The following is a 21,882-nucleotide window of genomic DNA, read 5'->3' on the forward strand; positions in this document are numbered from 1 at the left end:
GCCACCTCATCTGGCTTTGTCAGGGTTGAATTCAATAACGTTCAGAAGGGGAAACAACATGCCTTCCCTAAATCCAAATCACCTTGGACACATGTCCAAAGCAACTCTGGACAGCTGCTTCCTTTGTGAGGAGTTCCAAGGAATAGGAACAGTGTGGTGGCAAACGCCTTGGGCTTAGAGATTTCTCAGTGCATTTTGGCAAAGAATGGTCCTTTATTACTCTCCTTACCTCTAAGCCCATCTTCCCTCCTCCATGAAATGAACAACAAAAAAGAAATGTAAAGGATTAGCAAATAGTTTCACTTCCTGATCTTATATCTGTGACAGCACCAATCCACTGTGTGGCCTTGAGCAGGCTGCTTCAGCACTCTCCTAAATTTCCCTGCTGGCTAAGTGGAGATGTGTGATAAAGCTGAGAGGCTGCAGGCAAACTGTTATCCTCCACTGGAGAGAATCAGAGCTAGTCAATCCATGTATTACAAGTGCACTTATACTGGCATTTAAGAGAGATTCTCCTGGATGTTTTAAGAGCTGGAAGAACTGAATTTTACATCTCTTCCCAGATGTAACACTGTCACACCCTAGAAATCCTGTTTTTGCAGTGTTATTGATTCCTCCCAGTTAGGCAACATACAGAGAGAGAAAAAACACCTACGCCTGAGACAGAGATGAAATTTAGGAGCTCTCAGCTGCTTCTCTTCATGACACCACGATACTTCCTTTCCATCATTTAAACATAGCCATAGCATAGGTTGCCTCTGCCTGAGTCTAGGATTTTACTGAGCACCTGTGAGAAAACTTAGTTAAATCTGAACCTTGACAAAGATCACTGCTTTACATCTCAGAAAGGTATATATGCCCCACATTGTTTCATTCTGGGTGCTATTTTTCTCTTCCATAGCAGATTATGCAGAGTAAAGCTTTGGAAAGCCTGCCTCTGCCCATTGCCCGCCACCATATTGGATACCTGTAGCATGTGATCTCTGAAACAACCACTATCAGAAAAGTCTCATAGTGGATCCAACCCAGCTATATTTTCAAAGCCTGCAAATAGAGAACCTGGGAACCTTTGCTAGAGCAGCCTGGAAACTATGAAAAATCTGGGTCCCTTTCTTGATAAGCAGACTGCAGGAGAAAGATGGTCCTTGCATCTCCGGCTAGCAGTAGGATCTGGCTAACACAAAGAAAGGCACTGAAAGTTTAAGAACCCTTGTAGAAAACCTGAGGATAACACAAACTAGAGGAGATAACCAGGACTTGCCCTGTAGGAATTCTCCTAAAAAAATTTAGATTTGCGAATTGGGACCTCTAGGCTATAGAGGCAGCTATACAGAAGGTATCTAGGCAGCTCAAGAACCAGCAGAGTTCAGCTCTGGGGGCATTTGAGGTCTGGCCTGTTCCCCTGACTCTCATCCCTGTAGCTGTCTGCCCGTCAGAAGGGGAAACTTTTTATCATTCTCTTTCAAAACTTTCCAACACAACTAAGGCTTTGACACATCGAGATGGAAAGAAAAGAACCTGCACCAAATCTTTAGAGAGAAAACACTGCACAAATTTAGTGACGCTCTCTATATAGCATCTCCCTTTATTCCCCTTTTGACAGCTCTGGGAGCTGCTGGGATTTTAAGCACTCAGAATACTTACACGTAGATTGGAGGATGGAGGGCATATGAAACACAACAGAAGGAGACGGAGGTTGAGTAGAAAAGCAAGAGGGATGCAGGTGTTCTGAGTACACAGGGTTTATGGATGACTTATTCAGTAATATACCATCAATTATACTAATGCTGTGTCAGCTGGATAAACTCCTGGCAGACAGGAGGCAGCTGGGGAGACAGACTCACTTTTCTGTCTATCATGATGAAGACCAGCGCTCCCCACTCATTTGAGCAGGTATATGCACGTTCTGTCCTGCAGAGGAGATATCGTCAGCTTCACAAATTTCTGCAGGAGTCCAATGACCATCTGCTGCTTTCCTACCTGACGTGTTTGGCAGGCCAGTGTAGGGAAGCTGGTTCCACTGGTTCACCCTCAGTGTCATAACACTACTGCTGGTCTGGCACAAACTCTTCATGCTCAGCGAGCACAATTGCAGGCCACTCCCTAACCAGAAGAAGATGGGGGCTCAATAATTTCCAACGTGTTAAAGAGCTACCTAGAATCCTCTGCACTGTGAGATGAGCAGCCTCCCTGCTGCCTACAAAGTGCTTTAAGAGCCCTGGAGGGAAGGATTCCCACAGGGTGTAGTGTTTATCACAAGCACAGCACCGTGCACAATATAAATCATCGCACACCAATGTCACAGCCCCTACAATAAGTTCCTAAGTGTACAGTTCAAGAAGCAAAACACAATGCCTGTCTGTTTTCTCTTTAGCCCTCCCAGCTGGTCCTTGTCATCACTTGTTTGCTGTTTGTGAAGGGAGTTTTTGCGCTTGTGGATTTCTGTTCCTGCCTCTGGATCTACAATAATCCTGTGACTGCGATGCCAAGCAGCGCCTGAAGACAATTTTATCACAGTCTGTATAATGTGTAAATACCATTAAGTTAGACGGATTTTCTCATTAATTCTCCGTCCCAGTGACAAGCCAGGAATTAACGCAATTGATTTTCCAGTCCCTGCTCATTATCAATCATCCAAGAACTTAGTCACATCTCATCTGTTCCACCTGGGCTCCAGCATTTATTTGTAGACTTAAACTTATATTAAAATAATAAAAAACAATGGCCATGGCGAACTCTGTCATCAAAACCCAGAGAAGAACAAACTGTATATGTTCCTAACTCCTTTGGTGGAAAACTTCCCACTATGTACCACCATCCTACAGAGAAAAAGCAGTGGGCAGGTTAAGGAACAGCCTGTTGTACGCTGCCTGTTGCACTAGTATTTTCCATCTTGCAAACAAAATAAATGCACACCTCTGTATTGCCCTCTAAAAACTTAAACAACAATTCATAGGGTGCTTGTTTCCTGGAGGAGCTCCATCTGAAATTAATAGAAGCTCTATAGAACTTGCAAGGGACCTCCACAATTCAACCCCGATTGCCCCCATTACTCCCTCTGAAATGCTTCTGACTCTGCCACTTGTCTCTACTGACTGCAGTGGGATTGCTGCCCTTCAGTCCCTCAGCAAGGGGAAAGACATGCATTATCTGACTCAACAGGTTTACAAGAAGAAAGGGAAAACCTGGGAAAAAATGTGTAAGGTCAAAATGAAAAAGCAGTAAACGCAGCATAAAACTCTTTTCAGCTCTAGAATAAGTTCTGTAAGGCTGCAAATGAAGAGGAATCACAAGCAGCGGTGGTGAAGCGAATCATCTCAGTGTCTCACAGTTCTTCTGTTCCTGTGGTTCCCACCATGTCTGTCCCACTGTCAGACCACACAAGCAGAAGGAAACTTTCCTGTGGCACGCTGGAATTTTGCACTCTCAAGCTTTCCTGATCTCCTTCATTACCATCTCTTGGACCAGGAGTGGAAGTCTGGAATTCATACAGAATTTTCTGCAGAAACCTACAGGTAGGTAGATACTTAAATGGCAGGCTGGCAAATGCAACCCCTCTATCATGAAACAGATGTGCTTTCAGTCCACACAATCCTCACTGGGCCTCTGCATAAAACGGAGAGTCTTTTGGATCACATCTTACACTCTCATTTCCTTACCTGTATCTTCAATCTCTCAAGTATTCTCTTGCTTGTTCTACATCATTCTGCTCCACTGGATTACATACTGCGTAAATCTGCCCATTCATCTGTCTGTGGCTCACCCAAGAAACAGGAAACCCAGAGCGCCACACACTTTTTCTGTAAATGGAAACAAGTAGATTGCTGTAGACAAAAAATAGTTCTGAATCCCCCTCACTGAGGGCATCTGTTCTTCTGGCATATGTAGTCAGAAGGGGTTTTATAAACCAAAACCATCTCTCTCATCCACTGCAGACAGCGATGTTCACTCTGGCTATTACAGGTTGGTAATGATGAGTGCCGAATGCTTTTGCTGTGCTAAACTGTGTAGGCAAACCTCTTCTTGACCCAATTATCATTTTAAACCTTGTGAGGCAAGTGCTTATTCAAATGCTCGCTGGTGTCAATATAATGAAGTAGCTGCCTTTTACCTGCATCTACAACCCCGTCCTCAGTTTTGTTCCTTAGATAGTTCTCAGTCCTGTCATGCCGTGGTGAGTCCCACAAATCAATCAAACATGAAATAGTGGGGAGGAAAGAGGAAAGTCTCCTCCTAGGCGTTTGAAGTGCACAGCTGGTCCCACAAGCTCTCTGCCTCACCCTAGAGGGCCTGTAAATAAGTGTAGTCTTTTAAAGCCATGAGCTATCTTCGGCTCATCTGGATCCAGAAAGTACTGAAGACAGGCTCAGAGATGGAATTATCACTAGATAATAATAATCTTTGTGGAAGCTATTTAAGGGTACTTCTAATCTTTTTTGTTAGGTGACTTTTGAAACTTCCAGTGCAGGGAGATGGTACAGTTTTTGAATACTAAGCAATAAGAGGTTAGAAAGGATACTTCAATCTCGTGGCAGCTTCTCCAGATAATTAGATTCCTAATCCCTGAAAGGTTATGATCTCGGTTTACTCTGCTGGGACAGAAGGTACCCAATTAGTCTTTCATCACATGATCCAGTGCAGGCTCTGGCATTGCCTGCAAGAGACAGGTAACAATTTGTAAATCATCACAGCAGGGGAAAAATAAAGGTGTGGCAGATACAGGGGCCAGGCTCTGATATCAGTTTCTGTCTTGTGTTTCTCACTGGAACGGAGCGGGATACGTCTTTCTTCCACCTACTGTGAAACAACAGCTCACAACATCCACAAACACAAAGGGTGATAAAGTCCATTTTCTAAAGGGCGCTGGCTGGCTAGCCTGTATGCAAGAGCCTGCTCCCGTCTAAACAGAGCTGGATAAATACCTCTCCAACCGAGATCTGGCAGCCCACCGTGAAGTGCTCAGAAGATAAGTTGTCTAGGTAGTATTGCTGCTGTGTTGTCAGCTTTTTTCAAGGTTATGGCACTGAAAGGCAATAGCATTAGCAGAAAAGCATGGGGGATGGGGAGGTGTTCTGTTCTTCATAGAGAACCCATATTAAATCATAAAATAACCTCTCAAGGACTGTGGAGTGTTTGGCTGCAGAACAGAGGAGTTTGTAAATACAGTGGAACCAAGCTAGCTTCTGTAAAACATCTTCACAAATGCAGAACAAAACAGAGAGCAAGTCAAACGCTAACCCCCTCCAGCAGGAAATAAACAGAAAACATCTATGGGCTTAAATCCAGTCCTAAACAACAACAAGAAAAAATTAGGAGTCAAAATCAGCAATGGTGTGTACGGATCATTTCACAGAAACTAATGAAGTTCATAGTCCAGATTATATCTGGTGTCTTCTTGGTAGTATTACTGCTATCAACAACCACTGAATGTTTCAGGCAAGGGCTCTACCAGTAAGTAAGGAGAAGGAATGTGCCTCTGGAAAAGAAAGCATCCTCAAGGAACTGCTCATTTCTGAATGAGACACTAGACAAGGACTGGTGTGAAAAGAGGAATAAAAATCATGGACAATCAGACAAAACGATGTCACCTTCCAAGTATCAAAGGTGGCTGTGGCAGCACATTGCAAAATGGTGGTTCCTGGAGATAAATCAAACCCACTGGTTTGTTAATATGGGTAAGGCTTACAGTACACAGGTGATTTTGCAAGTTGTTAGCTACACCTTTTGAGCAGCCAGGGATCTCGTCTGAATCTTCTCATGTACCACCAAGTGCTGTCTCATGGATGACGTCTTGCTGGGTTTTTTCCAACTCACTGCAGACCACAGAGGTATGCACTACATTAGGTAAAAAGAATTTCTAATAATCACACAGAATCACAGAATGCCAGGTGGGAAGGGACCTCAGGGACCATCTAGTCCAACCTTTCTAGGAAGAGCACAGTCTAAACAAGATGGCCCAGCACCCTGCCCAGACGACTCTTGAAGGTGTCCAGCGTGGCCGAGTCAACCCCTTCCCTGGGGAGATTATTCCAACGGTGACTGTCCTCACTGTGAAAAATTTCCCTCTTGTGTCCATTCGGAATCTCTCCAAGAGCAACTTGTGTCCATCCCCCCTTGTTCTCTTCATGGGACTCCGTGTAAAAGGGGAGTCTCCATCTTCTTTGTAGCTGCCCCTTAAGTACTGGTACGTGGTGACGAGATCCCCTCTGAGCCTCCTTTTCTCAAGGCTGAACAAACCCAGCTCTCCCAGCCCATCCTCGTACGGCAGCTTCCCAGTCCTTGGATCATCTTGGTCACCCTTCTCTGGGCCCCTTCCAGCCCATCCACATCCTTTTTGTACAGCAGGGACCAGAACTGCACACAGAGCTCCAGGTGTGGCCTGACAAGCGCTGAGTAGAGCGGGATAATGACTTCTTTATCTCTGCTGGTGATGCCCTTTTTGATGCAGCCCAGCATCCTGTTGGCCGCCTTGGCCGCAGCAGCCACTGTTTGCTCATGTTGAGCTTCCCCCCACCAGGACCCCCAGGTCCCACAGAGCTGCTCTCCAGCTAGGTGGATCCCAGTCTGTGCTGTGCTTGGATTATGTTTTCCCAGGTGCAGGACCTTACACTTGTCCTTGTTGAACTTCATAAGGTTCTTGTTGGCCCCCTCTTCCAGCCTATGCAGACCTTCCTGCAGAGCAGCTCTCCCTTCTGGATTATCTACTTCCCCACTCAGTTTGGTGTCATCAGCAAACTTCATCAGGCTACACTTGATCCCATTATCCAGATCACTTATAAAGATGTTGAATAACATTGGGCCCAAATAATAATAAGTAGTGTGCTAACAGCCTGCATGAGAAAAATATGGAGACTTTTTAAGGTTATACTGAAAAGAAAACAAACAAAAAATCTGTCAGAAACCAACACTTTCTCCTTTATCAATGGCTGACCTCATTTCCCCCTGCAGCCCGGTAAACACATCATTCGCGTGTAACTAGTTTTATGACAGATTTCAGACCAGAACAGATTTTTATAGCTCAACCTTGAACTCTAGCAAGCACAGAATCCCAGTTGGTGAGGGAATAAGATAAGCTGCAGCATCAGCTGCAGAGCCCTGCTCCAGGATAAAGGCCAGGGACTAACATTAGGCGATGCAGTGAGCTAACAGGGCATCAGGGACAGGGGCTGAGCACAGCAGATTGCTGCTAGCCAGCTCCCTCATGATCAGAAGGACACCTGGCACATCCCAGCAAGTGCTTGACAGCTCTTCCAGGTCTAGGACTATACAAAACTCCACCAGATCCCCTCAGCCCTATTCTGTTTCCCATCTTGGTTCCCCACATACAGCTCTTCCAGCTCGCTTCAGTCCTGCCTTGCAACTGCATATACATGCTATTCTGCCCATCCAGGATGTCTACAGAGAGCACTGATTGAAATGATATTCATGGGCTGGGCAACAAGCCAGGGGACTCTCTTTACTGTCACTCACTTGGCAGTGACTGGAACAATTTATAGCAAATTGAAGTGTAAGGACTTGATAATGAAACTATTTCATTTCCATCTCTGATTCAGCTGCCACCTGTAAAACCGCAGCCAGGAATGGGCTCTGGAAATGGATTATAAGACCATTAGACTTCTGCCAGGCACTGCCTTCATCTTTATGCCTTTACTTCTGTTCCCACCCACATCAGGTTTGTTACTGTAAATGACCCTTCCTCTAGCTGGTCCCTGAACTGATCAGGGACCCCAGACTGATTTGCTACCACAAGGACACAGAATAATGCAGCTGTCTGCATCTTTTACAGACAGGTACCATGTGCAGAGTAGAAAGCTCCCAGCACTCAAATGTCCTTTCCTGTCCAAGTGGGCTGTCACCGCAGTGAAGGGGAAGCAGTGCCTGCCGGAGCACCACAGCCTCTTTGAACAGCTATTTCACACCGAGGAAAACAAACGGGGCACAGACTGTGTTTGGCCACTGACATTTTATAACTGCTCGTGCTCGCATCGTGAACAGCCCTCCTGTCACAGGAGCCTGTTTCTGACATTCACACCTGGACTGGCACCATTTGATGGTGGCCTTTTCCATCAGTGTCAGCCCCATCCCCAAGGTGATTTATTCTATCATTTCAGCCAAACTGTTCAAACCTACACACATTCCAAAGGCAATATTTCTATATGCACCACCATAGCCTGACAATTTCGGTAAATTTTACTGTTAAAGCTCATTTGGCAGATGAAAATCAAATAGTCTATTTCTACTATTCCCATTGCAGGATAGCCATTTCTGCTGCACTGCCTCCCTGGCACTCAAACTATTCCCTGTCCCTTCCCCATACACAGACATGGTGGTCAATTTTCCCCCAAAACTGCTGGCAGGAGCATAGTGACTAGGATGGCCAGGTTTTGAGTGTAAGAGGAAGTATCTACGGTGAATTCAGTCTTCCCTAGAAAGTACAAAACCTTGCTGAAGTAAATGCTGAAAATGTTTCTTCCCTTTAACTTTTCCTCCATAAGATGTTTTTTACACAAGTCTGAATGAAACACACATTCTCTCCCACACAAACAAGCACATGGATCTCTAGAATACAATCTTTTTTTTTCTCCTCCTGCGGGCTAGCTTGCTAGAGAGATTGATATTCTTATGTTTCAATCCTCAGGAAACATTCAGGGCCCCTAAATTACTTAGATGCGTTTCTTCACCACCTGGAGATGAGTTAACTCTCAATGGGAACATGCATCGCTTTGGTGTATGCACATGCGTTCAACCCTTCCTGACTCATTGAAAGCAGGAACACCTCGGTGCTGCTGCCTTCGGCCCAGCACTCTTCTGTCGATGGGTGTATCTCACACGTGTGTCTGCTGACCAACGGCTGCAGAAAGGGAGAGGGGAATTTAGGACTCGGCTGTTCCTGGCCATGAACGTTCTTCAGAACTGGAGGCTCTTATACACAGACATATAGTGGGACCAGACCAACCTCCTGTTTAATGGTTTCCCAGGGCATAGTTCTGCAGGAGACAAGGAGTAGGCCAGTAGACAAATACACAGGACTTGCAGTCTCAGAAGGCACATGCAAAGTTCACACACTAGAGCATGTCACCTCCCTTCTCCAAATCCCAGGCTCTTCAGTCATGAGAGCCACACCACCTTCTCTGTGAAAATGCTGAGTACCTCTGGATGAAGCAGCACTATATAAAAATGCTAAAATTCCCTACATAAAAGATTTTTTTCCTCCAGAACACCTGAATTTCTGTGTATCCACTTCCTATGCTGGGATACTGACAGAACCACCAAAATCCTGAACAGTTTACCTTCAGCTTCCCCACCTCATCCTTTCACTTGCATTTTAACAATTTAAAATCCTAGGACCCAATTACTTTGAAAAGTAGGTAATTTGGGATATGGATTTTAGAATTCAGGCTATCACTGCTGAAAGGAGGACAGAGGCTGGGAAGTTCTGTGTGCCATGCTGACCTGCTACTGCTCACAGAACAGCACATGATTCCTGCCTTGTAAGGTAGTGGGAGGGGAAAAAAAAAGACAAACCCTTTGACTCAAAGTAAGATGGGATTTCAGCTTCTGAAGTTCATTAATACATAACTGTCCCCTGCAACTCCCTTCTTTATCTTTCCCCTTAATCCTCCTCTCCCCATCCACATGCAAATGCTGTTCCACCTTCTGGAAACCTCAACTGCAAAGGTCTGAAGAAGCAAGGGATGCTGCAGGGGATTAATGCAGAAAGGAACTTTACAGAAAGCCTGCAGCACATCACTGGGGAGGAAGCTTTGTGTTTCTGGGTGGCTAATTAACTTCTACTTGAGAACTAATTTAAGGAAGAAGAAAGACCAGATGAAGAATGGTATGGCACAGCACCAAGTATACTCTTAAGGCTTTATTGAGCTCCAGAACACACAAAAAAAGCATGAGTCTCTAGCATGTTATTTGCAACCTCTCCTTTATTTATATTGACTGGAGCTAAGGTTTATACAGTAGTAGAGCTATCCCCCACAGGTTAATATACGACTCCTCTGTGGCATACAGAGGCCTTATGCCATACAGGAAGTAATTTATAATCCATCTGATTTTCATCAAGCCTTGGGACAATGGCTAACAAGACAGGGAAGATGGTTTATTAGACCCTCTTCCCATTAGGTCAGAGAAACTGCTTATTTCCCACAGCGTGATGATGTTTCACAGCCTTATTTGCAAACACTGCATGAGATGCAAATTGCCTGAATTTGCCCCTTATATGGAAGGGGCATTCAGTTTATTCCTTTACCACTAGTAAGTCAAATGACTCAGGGAGCAGGCCTTCTTTTTTGGCTTACTGGGACACCTATAAATATACATAATCTTTGCTCTTGGTGCTAAAGCAGTGACAATGCACTGTTTCCCATACAAACTGAACCGCTGCCTAGAAGAACTCTCCATTCTGCCCCAAAAGAGGAGGAGGAAAGAAGACTCTAGCCTTTGTTAAAATTGCTGGGCTATTCAGCATTTCCTAGTTAACAAACTGGCCACTGATCTAGCACTAGAACAAAGAGCAGATGCCAGAATCTCCTACCTCAGTTAGCACCTAAAATCCCTGCCAGAACAGCTCAGCTTCCCAGTACTAGCCTAGGCTAGGACAAGAGAACTGAAAGGTGCCAGCCAAGAGCTCGGCTGTAGGACGCAGACCCTAATCTCTCCTGTTGCTGAGCTCTCATCACTCTCAAGCTGTTAGAGCAGCGTGCCAGATCCTGTGTTTTAGTGAGGTTCTCGCTGTTTTCCTCACTCCCTGACAAACTGCCTATGTGACACATCTCTCAGCCAGCACGTTCATGTTGATTCATTATTGACAGAGATGTCTGATTAATGAGCAGGTTCTCCTCCTTGTTGTTTTCATGAGAAAGCAGCACAATGGTGCCATAGATTTTAAATTCTTCAAACCCTCTGGCCTTGGCAGCCTGATGAGAAGTCAGCAGAGGCAAAGGACAGTAAAGGGTTACAGTTTTGTTTGGATTTGTTCTGTTTTTAAAAACCTTTGGGGTCTTCAGGTGCAGAGGTTGTGAACTGCAGTGTGTGAGTCCAGTGTCTCTCCCAAAAGAGTGCATGCATGAAGTTTGGAACAGATGCCCAAGCACAGGTTTCCTTCCAAGAGAATAGGTACACTTGGTCAGTAACCCACTGCGCCTGCAGATCAGTGAGACTTGCATGTTGAAGCAAGTCGCACTCTCTCAGCTGAAACCAAAGGAATGCTGAACTATGTCCTCCAAGTATTTCTCATTCAGACAAATCCGTGTGGCCACTGAAATACTTGGATTAGAACACGGGCCTTCTTGTGATCTAACTATATGGAAAGAATAAGCACTGCCTGTATTAAGAGTTATCATCAGAAGAATGTGTGAAAGAAAACTTGATAAACACATTCATTTTGGGTCTTACTTTGAGTTACACAAAAGAGGAAAAACCTTATTTCAGACAGGAAAGCATGGCCATTATTTCACCCAGTGCTGGGCCTGCTCGCTTTAGACATGGAGCTGCAATAAGCCAGCCGTGCTGAGTTTCATTAAAACTTATGAATTTTTTAGCAGTTCTGGGAGCTATAGATTATAACTTGGCTAGATATTTAGCTCCAACTTAAAATGAAAAATAGCTTTAAAAAGCCAGAGCAGCATTTCATTCCTTAAATATATAATTCAGCAGGTGCAAACTCCAACTATAAAGATTGCATCTAATCACAAAGGTGATTTAAATAAAAATAACCTACCAGTGACCTAAAAGACAAACCACTACATGAGGGGAAAGGCCTAGTTATTAAGCTACCAGACTGGAAAGGAGAACTCTCATGTACTCTCCTCCAAGGTGCATGACCTTGATTAAGCAGCAGCGACTCAGTCTACTGACCCAAGAAATAGGGAGAATATAAGTCCAAGCTCCTAAAACCACTATAAAAGTATTAAGACTTTCCAACAGCGATTCAATATGTGAGCGTTAAAAGCAACTGACTGAACAGAAGCACATTTCAGAGTGTGCGGACACCACCTTTTTTCCCCACATGAGTGTACTACCCATGAGGCACAGCCTGCCCACGCTCTTGTGAAAGCTCATCCCTCGGCATTTGACTAGAATAAGCCTATTAAGCCATCAGCAAAGGCTTTAAAAATATAAGATAGAGCTGACTGGCTTTCTTCAAATGCTTGTTTCAGCTATTACCTGCCTGGGCCAGAAGCATCTGTCAAGACATAATCTGCACATCAGAAATTCATCTGCAGCCATTTACCCTCCAAGTTTCCTTACACCAGAGGAGACCCAATGACGTACCACCAGACAAACACTGAAAAAAAAATCTTGCAAATACAGCTAACAAACTCCTGCAGAGACAAAAAATGAGGTCATTTTAAGTACGCATTTGGAAAGTCTCCCTTCTCCATTGTCCTGAAGATTTTTGATCCACTGTCTGTAGAGGAGGAAAAGAAACAAAAAACCTCTTAGATGCCAGGGCTGTAAAAAAATCCTCCCAAATAAGGAAGCTCTGACCAGTGCACAGTGACCTCAGCCTGTGCAACCCCTAAAACCATAAATGCAGGAGGGACACCCCTCCTTCCTCCTCCAATAACAATACAGTCTGCTGCATAAAACATTTTGCCACTCAAAAAGTGGACCTAGGATTCTGGATCAACCTCTTAGAGCAGCAGAGGAGCAGCAACACCAGAAATCTGCTCTACCACTTCTCACACGGGGAACCAGGTTTGTTTTAGACTGTGGAACAAAGTCAAAGGTGTCAGGACAATCCTGGCACCCTGCAGTGGCCCATGTCTGCCTGCCAGAGGATCTCTCAGCCTAGGGCACAGGTATCATGGGTGCTGCAGCAGTGCTGGAAGAACAATGCTGCCATCTGCGGACAATCAGAATTACAGCCTCCACCTAGACAGGTGCTGGACAAAAAGGTGTTCAATGTTGCATGAATTTCAAATCTCTCGACATTTTCTGTGAGAGGTCCAGTTTCTCTAAAATTAGTTTTAAGCTGACTACTAATAGACTCTGCCTGCTACCAGGACAAAGCAGAGTGTGTTTTAAGAGCACGTGCAGAACAATTACAGTAATAACAAACCACCCAACATGCTGTCTTGCGAAAAGATACTCAGCAGACCGGTTTCTGCAGATTCAGATAAAAAGCTTAATCAGATTTCTTTGGGAGGATTCTTGAGTACAGCCCACGTTTATCTGGATGCTGTGCTATTCTGAATTGTGTCCTCTAAAATTATCTCCACATGCTACGACCTTGGGGCCCACTCTGCACTTCAGAAAGGCTGAAAAATATTTTTCAGGACTAGCTGTCTTAGAATCATAGAATGTCCTGCAAACCCAAACAAGAAAGCACTTCAAAGCAGACAGTGATAGTAAGATAGTGTTGCACAGAAAAGCATTAGCTCCACAATGTTTTATAGTCACTGAACTTTACTGCAGGAACTTCTTTCATTCTCTCCATTTCAGATGGATTTTAAACCAGAAGCAAAACCTGAAATCATCACTTTTCACACAGTAAAGTCTTCTTTGTATGTTTTCAGCTTTGTATGTTTTCAGCTACATGCATCACAGACAATCGAGGTGGTGCAGCCAAGAGGTCTCTCTAGAATGTTCAAACCACTTTAACCACACATGAAAAGAGAGCGCCACAAAGGGTGTAAGACAATAAGACTTCTTGGTCTCCTTAAACTAATTGTACATGCATTTGTAGAGTAGACTGCACCAGTGGCCAAGACAGGAAAATTTCAAACCATGCTTTAGGCTCATTTATGACACACACAGAGGGAAGCATTACGCTGTCACAGTCCTACGGAGCAAATCATTACAAGTCAGCAGCAGAGACCGTGGCACTGCAAGAATGGCAGATCACACAGGTGAGGATGAAAAAGTTAATCTTTATTAAAAAGATTTAAAGTTCAGCTGAAACCTCCTTACAAATGCTGAACAGTACATGGCACAAAAATGGCATCAAAGAAAATTCTGTTCATTGATGAAGACACCGAAACTACTCTGAAGTCTGGCATTAGGATGAGATGATCACTGCTACTGAACTTTTCACCCGATGATATGGAAGGACAGAACCATGTGGTTCATAAAAGGACTCTTACACAAAAAAAAAAAGTATGATCTTTCATGCACTTATACTATAAACACAGCAGACAAAGACCCTCCTCCTTCCAGGAGAATGCTCCAATATATTGGCAAAAATACAACCGGAGTGATAGAAAATAACCAAACACAGCATAATTAACAGAATAACATTCAGACATTGGATAACACTGGATAAGAAGAAAGGCCAGGAGGTGCTTTAGGACACATTAACAGATGGGCTATAGATCTGTTCATCTACCAGTGTAGACTCATCACATTGCAACACAGCTCATCAAGAGAGACCTGAAAGAAGTTTAAAAAGTTTGTTTTGAGGGAAAGTAGCATTGGACAGGGAGAAGAGGGGTAGGGAAAGAGACCCAGCATCCTCATCACAAAACAAACCAATAAAGGAACCTCTCGTACCACTCAATGTCTGTGTGGAGATTATTTTGGTCTACTTACATTGGTTAAGTCACCTGTTAGGTTAGTTCATTCCTAAAATGTTTTCTAGTACTAACATGCTTTTGGAAAGCTCACAGACAAAGCACTTTTTATTTTCAAAGCTCTCTATGACAATGATGTCGGCACAGCATCCCTGTGAGGTAGGCAAAAGTTCACTGTTTTCTGAGACACAGAGAAATGAAATGACTCCCTCAAAGCCATGGTGAAGAATGTGTTATTTACTATTAATATCCTTGAGAACTTGGAATGATATAGTTTCTCACAGACAGGGAACTGGAGGCAACCAGTATCTGCTAGCAAGGAATTGGCCAATTTTCATCTCATTCTTACTGTTAAAATGCTTTGAATCCTCCCCACCTTGAAAAGTGTTCCACATATACATGTACTAGTGAGCTCTTCCCTCATCTCTGTAACAAAAAACACTGGTCCTTTCCAGCTGTAAGCAGACATCCTACACAGGGGGCTTTCCCCTGCTAGGAAAGGGTAGCCTAGATATAACTAGTTACATCCACTACTCCACCAATGATCATATCCTAGATCTTTCCACCATTGCAAATACATGAACAAAGTATTAGTTATATTAAGGAATTTAGCTTGAGTACTCCAGTTTATGTAAAAGTAATAGAAAAAGATAACTATCCATTCTTTTAAACTGACAGCTATACAAGAACAAGCTGTCATAAAATAAAGCACGCCACTGCTACAAAGGGTAGCAACAAAGCCATGCTGGGATTAACCCAATAAACCCCCAAATCCCCAGTTGCAAGGTTAACAGATTCACCAGCTCAGTCCATATCCCTACAAAAGCTTTTGCTTTGCAGAAAAGTGAAGTGGGTCTCAGAGTCAGGCTCTTCTTTATTCTGTAGGTCCATAAAGTAACAGTAGATACTGTGTTGTGTATGTCTGTACTGAAAACAGCTTCCAAAACCTTCTAGATATCTTCTTCTATCCAGCTGAGCTGAACTTTTGCATTTTCTTGTGTTTCTAATCCGAACAAGTATTTTGCTGTAGAAAACAGCACACGGTTGCTGAAGTCCATCTCCTCTTGTCTTGTGCCTAGTCAGATTAGAGAGATCATTTGCCCCATTTTAATAAAAGACGAAACTGTGGCTAATAAAATATGCCTAATATGCCTGCAAAGAATCCTTCCCATTGACCACAGCTCAGCTGTACAGTAGGAGACCAACAGTCAGGTAACACTGGATAACATGAAGCCATAAAAAGTCACTTAACTATCTACACCATGTAATCTTGTACCGTCAATTCAGCTTTACTACCATCAGCACACTCTACTAATCTAACACCCAGACTTTCAGATCAATGCCACAAGGGTGTAACTTACTTATGAGAGATGCAGGATAACACCATGCTCGTTTATTGCTAGTTTATTGCTAGTTTATTGCTCATGTTTAAAAGCCCTTCATATAGCGATTAGCACACTCCCACTTGGTTCAAAAGCAAGGTGTGCTCCAGGCACCAGCAGCTCTAGTTCAACACCTGTAGCAATTCCTCAGAAGCTTTCCACAACCCCTTTAAACAAACTTTTCCCCAAACCCTGATACAGGAAATGAATATGTTTTCTTCAACACAGAAGAGAATTCAGTTACCACTGAGTAACATGGTATGGATCAAATTAATCTTTGCACTGGAGGTCACACTTTTTCTCTTTTGGCATACTTTTCATACATAATTGCTGAAACAATCAGTTCTCCCAATGGCCACATGAATATCAAGTGGCAAGATCTGCAGGAGAAAACAACACAACACTGTAAGGTGTAGATGGGAAAAAAAAAAAAAAAAAAGAGGTGAGGAACTTCAGTTTAGAGCCAACTTAACATTTAAATGTGACTCAGTCACACAAACTCTGGACTCTACTACGAAAAATCTTGTTAGCAAAAATGGTTTTCTTCCTGTTTCAAGTCCCAATTTCTATGCAGAGCCAATGAAATAATCCTGATTTCTTTTTTCTAACCCTGTATCTTTCTCCTCTGCTCAACTGGGCTTCCTTTTGGGCTTCTTATTATAGACACTTGACTATAATGTACCAGACCTCTAAACAAACAGAGAACAACAATTCAAAAAATATATTTTTTTAAGCTAAGGATTTGTTCTTCCACTCGTGTATCCATTAATCCATATCCAGCCAGAGAAATCGGGCACTCTGTCAGCTCCCCCTTAACTCCAAGGCTGTCATTTCACAGAATAAATTCTAAGCAAATGCAAAAATGGAAGCCACTTGTTTTCTATCCATTGAGGGCTTTTCAGTTGCATGATTTGCATTTACAGCTTCAGCTTTTGTAGTGGAATATAAATGCACTGGTTGGCTTAAAGTTTGTGCAGTGGGCTATTCGCGCTCCATTTTAGCACCAACATCCCACAGAGATACAGAACTTCTAAATTTCTGACTATAAGGACTCAGCAGAAGGAACAGTTAATGAATTAGCATCTAGTGCATTTCAGGGGTCTTGGAAATAAAAGCTCAAAATTTGGCTAAGGGAAAAAAACCCAACAAAAATTAAAACATACAACAGATGAACTATGCTGACAAGGGAGTGAAGTAATAGCACCTTCATCACTGTGATGCTGCACATTTGGCAGTGCCTTCTCTTTACCACACAGGAGCCACCAGACTCCTTGGCCGTGGTAAGAAAAGGTGTCGTAAGAGCAATCACTGTGCTTGTGAAGGGAACAAAGTTTGTATTTGAGGCTTAATCTTACTTTCATTGAGTTGACAGTGAAAGAATTCAGTGGCAGGAGGAGGAGGTTCTTTAAATGCTTCCGTGTCCTCTTGTCACCTTGCTCCCCTGAAGTAAAGCTGCACAGTTCACCCCTTCCAAAGAACCGATGAATCGCTTTTTTAAAGTCTGTCGTACAAGCTAACCAAGACCAGAAATTGTAAAATTCACGTACGATCAACAGCTCAAGACGTTATCTCCATTCTTGCCACTGTCCGTAACGGGTCACCTACCCACATCATCCACTGTTAGTCAGCATTAATACTGAATTGTGAGGCCTGACTCTACAGCTCTTGTTATAGTTTGGGCAGAGCACCGGCTGGTGCTAGTGTAATACCAAAAACATAGAAAAGCCCCAAGAGGAGATTGAGTTTGGCTGTCCGCTGGGGAATTTTGTTGAAGCTCTGACTCCGAAACTGCCTCTCCAGTGAAAATGCCATCGGGATGGTGAGTAGCGGCAACGCCATGCTGATGGTATAGCGTGTGGCCAGCACACAGAAAATCAGGTAGGGCAAGAAGAGCAGCACGGTGTAGAGGACGTAGGAGAATGCAGGGCCGATGAGGATAGCCAGGGTGACAATACCTGCCTGCCGGTCAGACTCCATGTCTCGTGTGTTGTTGCTGTGCAGGATGGCCTCAGTACTGAGAGCTAGTGGGACAGCGTAGAGCAGCGGCGAGACAGACAGATAACCAACCTGCACAGCATGGGCAAACATGACAGCCAGGGGCCCAAAGGTGATCAGGATCACCACGTCTCCAAGTGCAACATATTTAAATCCAATTCCTGTGGCAAGACACAAGAATAAAACGAAGCATCATCAAACAACTCAAATGACAGAGGAGAATGGATATTATAACAGATCAGCCACAGAAATATTGTAAAACGGCCAACGTGTGTGTAGCTATGGCTGAGAAGCCTATTTTCCTCTTTTTTCCAAAGATAATAAAGGAAATGCAGCTTCCAAATTTCTCCAGTCAAACAAGGTAACAGAAGCTAAGTGCCAGGTTCTAATACCCACTTTCACATCTAGAAGTACCTACTTCCACAGGAAACTATAGAAATAAGGTACTCTTTAGTGTGTTCATGCATACTAGAACTTGGTCTTGAAGAAAAATATAAAACGTTCAAACAAAACACAAAACTGAGAAGATTCTTTCAAGGAAACTAACATAACTGTTTGAAAGTTTGACCATTTGAAACTGAGTTTGTTTTTCTTTTCCTAATAATTATGTTTGTATCTACCCGACACAGGTAGACAATAAAAATATCTTCCTTCTATTAAGACCAAACACATACTGCACTACATTCACAGTGAAACTCCAGCTAGGGAATAACAACAAAACATTCCAAAACAAAGTAACACATTCCATCAATGGAGAAGAACGCATGCAGCGAGCGATACTGCTGAGGGATACAAGATACACATCCCGAAAAGTTGCAGCAATAGTTCCGATGCACATCTAAAACCATATAGATAAATAACCATGTCTCAACACCACTTTCCAACTAAAGAGCTTAGTATGCCTCTTCCCCCAACAATCAATGGCAAAGAATATGAATTTATATCAGTGCTCCAGGAAATACCACCAAATATTTTTTACGGCGGTTAACCAGATAGCTCGCTTGCATGTTCTAGAAACCCAGCTAATGCTATCATGTTCGGATTCACAGCAAACGGGATGCAGCGCTTACCTCCAGTATAAAGGAAGGAGCTGGAAAGTCCCCCGAAGTAAATCAGGGCCAGGTGCTCCAGCTTGAGCGTTGAGACAGCGTAGAGCCCAGCGGCACAGATACAGCCCACCGTATAAAGGAAGACTCCAAACCGGACTACGTCCTGCGGCTCCAAAATCTGGTCCACCAAAGTCCTGTCATCGCTCTTCTTGTGATCGATGCCTTTAGAGAAGTCGTAGTAGGTGTTCACCAAGTTTCCGGCTCCGTGCACAGCCAGGACGGTGACGGCGCTTCCCACCAACAGCCTCGGGTCTAGCGCTCCCTCGGCCCGGTAGGCCAGAGCGCTGCCGAGGGCCACGGGGGTGAGGGAGGCGCTGAAGCTCCAAGGCCTGAGGGCCAGCACGTAGGCCGCGCACTTGTGCCTCCAGGTGCCGGGGGGGGCCCTCTCAGCGCCGGCCGGCGCCGCGCCGCCGTCGTTCCTCTCGCTCCCCCGGGGGCTCTCGGGGCTAACGCTGATTTTCTGCGCCAGCTCCCCCGGCCCCATGCTCCCCGCCCCGCCTCGCAGCGGCGACACCGCCTGGAAGGGGAACGGGTACGGGAAGGGCTCCGCGTTAGCCCGCCCGCCACGGGGCCCAGAGCCCCACCACCACCTCCGTCCCCTCCTCACCGGCCCCGCGGCCCCGCGCAGAGGGTTCCGCGGAGGTTCGCGTGCCGGAGCGACCCGCCCGCACCTCCCGCTGTAAGCATTAAACGGCCCGCGTCGTCACGCATGACTGTGAGGGGGTCGCTGTGAAGCGCGTCCCGCCGCCGCCGCCGCTACACGTGCCATAACGGCCACGGAGCACCTGCAGGCGGGCGCTGCCCTGGCTGCCCTTGGTCCTCTCGTGGGCAGCCGGACACATTTCAGCAGCGCACACCGGGCGCGACACTGCGCCGCACTACTCCCTCCACGCATGCGCACAGGCTTTGCGGGAGGGCGGAAGCCACCCGGCGTCTGGAAGGTGGGACTAGCATGGACTTTTCACCAATCGAGCACGTTCAGCCTTTCCATTGGTCAGCTCTACCGCCACTCGCTGCCGGCTGGCTTGATGACTGGCCGGGAGTCGAGGGTCTCACCTTGCGGTTCCGTGGGAGAAGGGGTGGAGTTGTGAGAGCTCCTTCCCCTTTTTTCTCTTTTTCTATTGGTCAGAGGCGGTGCCTATCAAAGCCCTTCGGGGAGGCTATTGGTCAGCAGGGGCTCGCCGGTCCAGCCGGCGCGGGGGAGGGGAGGGCGCGGGGCCCGGAGCGGGGGAGCCGGCGGCGGCCGGGGCGGAGGCGGTGAGTGAGCGCGGCTCCCGTGAGCGTGGCTCCTGTGGGTGAGCGCGGCTCCGGAGCCTCCCCTCAGCGCCGCCTCCCCTTCCTTCCCTTCCCCCCGCCTCGGCCCTGCCATCACGGCCCTCCCGCCTCAGCGCCCGCCGGGGCCGGCGCCCCGCGCCCTGTCAGCGGCACCGGCGCTCCCGCTGCCGCGCTCCCTCCCCCCGCCCCGAGCAGCCCGCCCGCGCCCCCCGCTGCTGCTAACGGTCCCCCGCGGCCCCCCGCCCGCCCCAGCGGCCGTGCCCGCCCTGCCCTGCCTCACCCTTCCCTCGCTCCCGGCCTGTGGAGCGGCGGCGGCGGCGGGATCCCCCGCGGGGTTCGGGCCCGCCCGCTGTCGCGTCCCTCAGCCAGCGGGACGGGACCCTCCGCCCAGGGCCGGCCCGGTGGCGGGGCCGCGGGGCTGCTCTCTCTCCCGGCTCCCAGCGCGGGGCAGCCCTGAGGCCGCCAGTGACCTCGGTGGATCTTTACGACCGCGTGGGGGGATATTTGGGGATAAAAAAAGAGTGGAAGTTTTGGTGCCTTGCGTCGCCGGGGGCCCTTCTGTCAAGTGCTTGGTTTGGGCTTATGTAATCCGAAATTCGGGGGTTCAAACCTCTAAAGTACTTCCCATATAGAAAAAGACTCGTGAGGAAGTTTGGTGGCACGTTCTGATAGTAAACATCCCGTTGCAAGGATTAGCGTTGCTATAAGTAGACTTCCCATCTCTAAATATCTACCGGAGAATGTAACGCTCACTGGGCCCCGAGTGCCGCGTCTTCCTTGTGTTGGCGTGACACTAGAAATCTGTGGAGAAACTTGGACAAAAGTGTTCACAGAGGAGTCAGAAATGATAACAGTATAATCATGGGAACGATTGTGCCTGTTTACTGTAGGGTAATTGTAAACCCTAACCTGACCTTGCTATTTTTCAGCTATTGCCTGACCCTTGATTTAGAATTAGATCACCAGGCACCTGACATACTGGAGCATATTTTGGTATTTGAGGAACTAGAGAGCAAACAGGCTGGGGGTCAAGATGTTATGTGGTGATACAGTTTTATCACAGGGTTATAAGGCCTAAGAAATATAGTTGTTACGTGTAGTCCTACACTCTACTGGCACAGCATCCTTGCATGCAACGGGATGTGTGCTTTGGGAACAGGTGGCAGGGGCAGCATTAAGAAAGCAGCTCAGAGGTTTCAATAGCTGAAAGCAGTAAAAAAAGTGTTTCTCTGAAGAACTTACAGGACTTGATGCCCCTGAGCCCCAACATACCACCATCATGTCGGGCACTGTGTCCATTCTCCAACAATTTGCCAATGGCTTGAAGAGTCGCAGCGAAGAGACGAGGGCGAAAGCTGCCAAGGACTTGCAGCATTATGTCACCATGGAGCTCCGCGAAGTGAGTGCTGCGAATGAGATAATTTATCCTTGTTTATCGTACAGGTGTAGGGCACGGGCTGGGTACTTTGGGGATGGAGATGTTTGGAATATGGAAGCTGGCCTTAGGTGGGGTGTAGCAAGGAGCTTGCCTTTGCCCCAGCATATAGGAGAGGTGAGTGAGTTGGTGACACAGATGGGTGGTCAAGCACCAGAATAAAT

The 21,882-nt window shown here is 45.9% G+C and overlaps 2 protein-coding genes and 1 long non-coding RNA gene across 7 annotated transcripts in view; 1 reads left to right on the forward strand and 2 right to left on the reverse strand.

Moving 5' to 3' along the window:
* Positions 1-7,068, reverse strand: part of LOC142066440 (uncharacterized) — a 32,913-nt gene extending 25,845 nt beyond the window's left edge. The window contains exon 1 of the long non-coding RNA XR_012663708.1: positions 3,660-7,068. This is a non-coding gene — a long non-coding RNA (uncharacterized LOC142066440). The remainder of the gene's footprint in view (positions 1-3,659) is intronic.
* Positions 7,069-13,863: 6,795 nt separating this feature from the next.
* On the reverse strand, positions 13,864-19,903 carry UBIAD1 (UbiA prenyltransferase domain containing 1). Of its 2 annotated transcripts, XR_012663709.1 has the most exons (3): positions 18,970-19,903; positions 17,260-18,060; positions 13,864-15,597 (listed from the first exon to the last, which is right to left on the reverse strand). XR_012663709.1 is itself a non-coding variant. In XM_075113856.1 (2 exons), the coding sequence occupies exons 1-2, from the start codon at positions 19,490-19,492 to the stop codon at positions 17,573-17,575; spliced, it is 1,011 nt and encodes a 336-aa protein (XP_074969957.1). In that variant the 5' UTR covers positions 19,493-19,903; the 3' UTR covers positions 13,864-17,572. The 2 variants fall into 2 exon arrangements, 1 of the variants encoding a protein (XP_074969957.1); XM_075113856.1 differs by having other exon boundaries at positions 13,864-18,060.
* Positions 19,904-20,212: 309 nt separating this feature from the next.
* Positions 20,213-21,882, forward strand: part of MTOR (mechanistic target of rapamycin kinase) — a 68,444-nt gene continuing 66,774 nt past the window's right edge. For 3 of the 4 annotated variants that reach the window (XM_075113851.1, XM_075113852.1, XM_075113853.1), the window contains exons 1-2: positions 20,213-20,265; positions 21,519-21,682. In XM_075113851.1, the coding sequence (XP_074969952.1) occupies positions 21,563-21,682 (120 nt within the window). In that variant the 5' untranslated portion in view covers positions 20,213-20,265; positions 21,519-21,562. Of the gene's footprint in view, positions 20,266-21,505; positions 21,683-21,882 lie in introns of those variants that run through there. The other variant, XM_075113854.1, reaches the window with a different exon arrangement.

The sequence above is a fragment of the Phalacrocorax aristotelis genome, chromosome 19, assembly GCF_949628215.1.
Source record: "Phalacrocorax aristotelis chromosome 19, bGulAri2.1, whole genome shotgun sequence".
Lineage (NCBI taxonomy): Eukaryota > Metazoa > Chordata > Aves > Suliformes > Phalacrocoracidae > Phalacrocorax > Phalacrocorax aristotelis.

What these genes read in the sequence shown, in the direction of transcription:
- UBIAD1 (XM_075113856.1), bottom strand. Translation starts at nt 19,492, where the DNA reads ATGGGGCCGGGGGAGCTGGCGCAGAAAATCAGCGTTAGCCCCGAGAGC. An exon ending in CTCCTTCCTTTATACTGGAG is followed by an intron (nt 18,061 to 18,969) that starts GTAAGCGCTGCA and finishes GTCTTGCCACAG; the next exon opens with GAATTGGATTTAAATATGTT.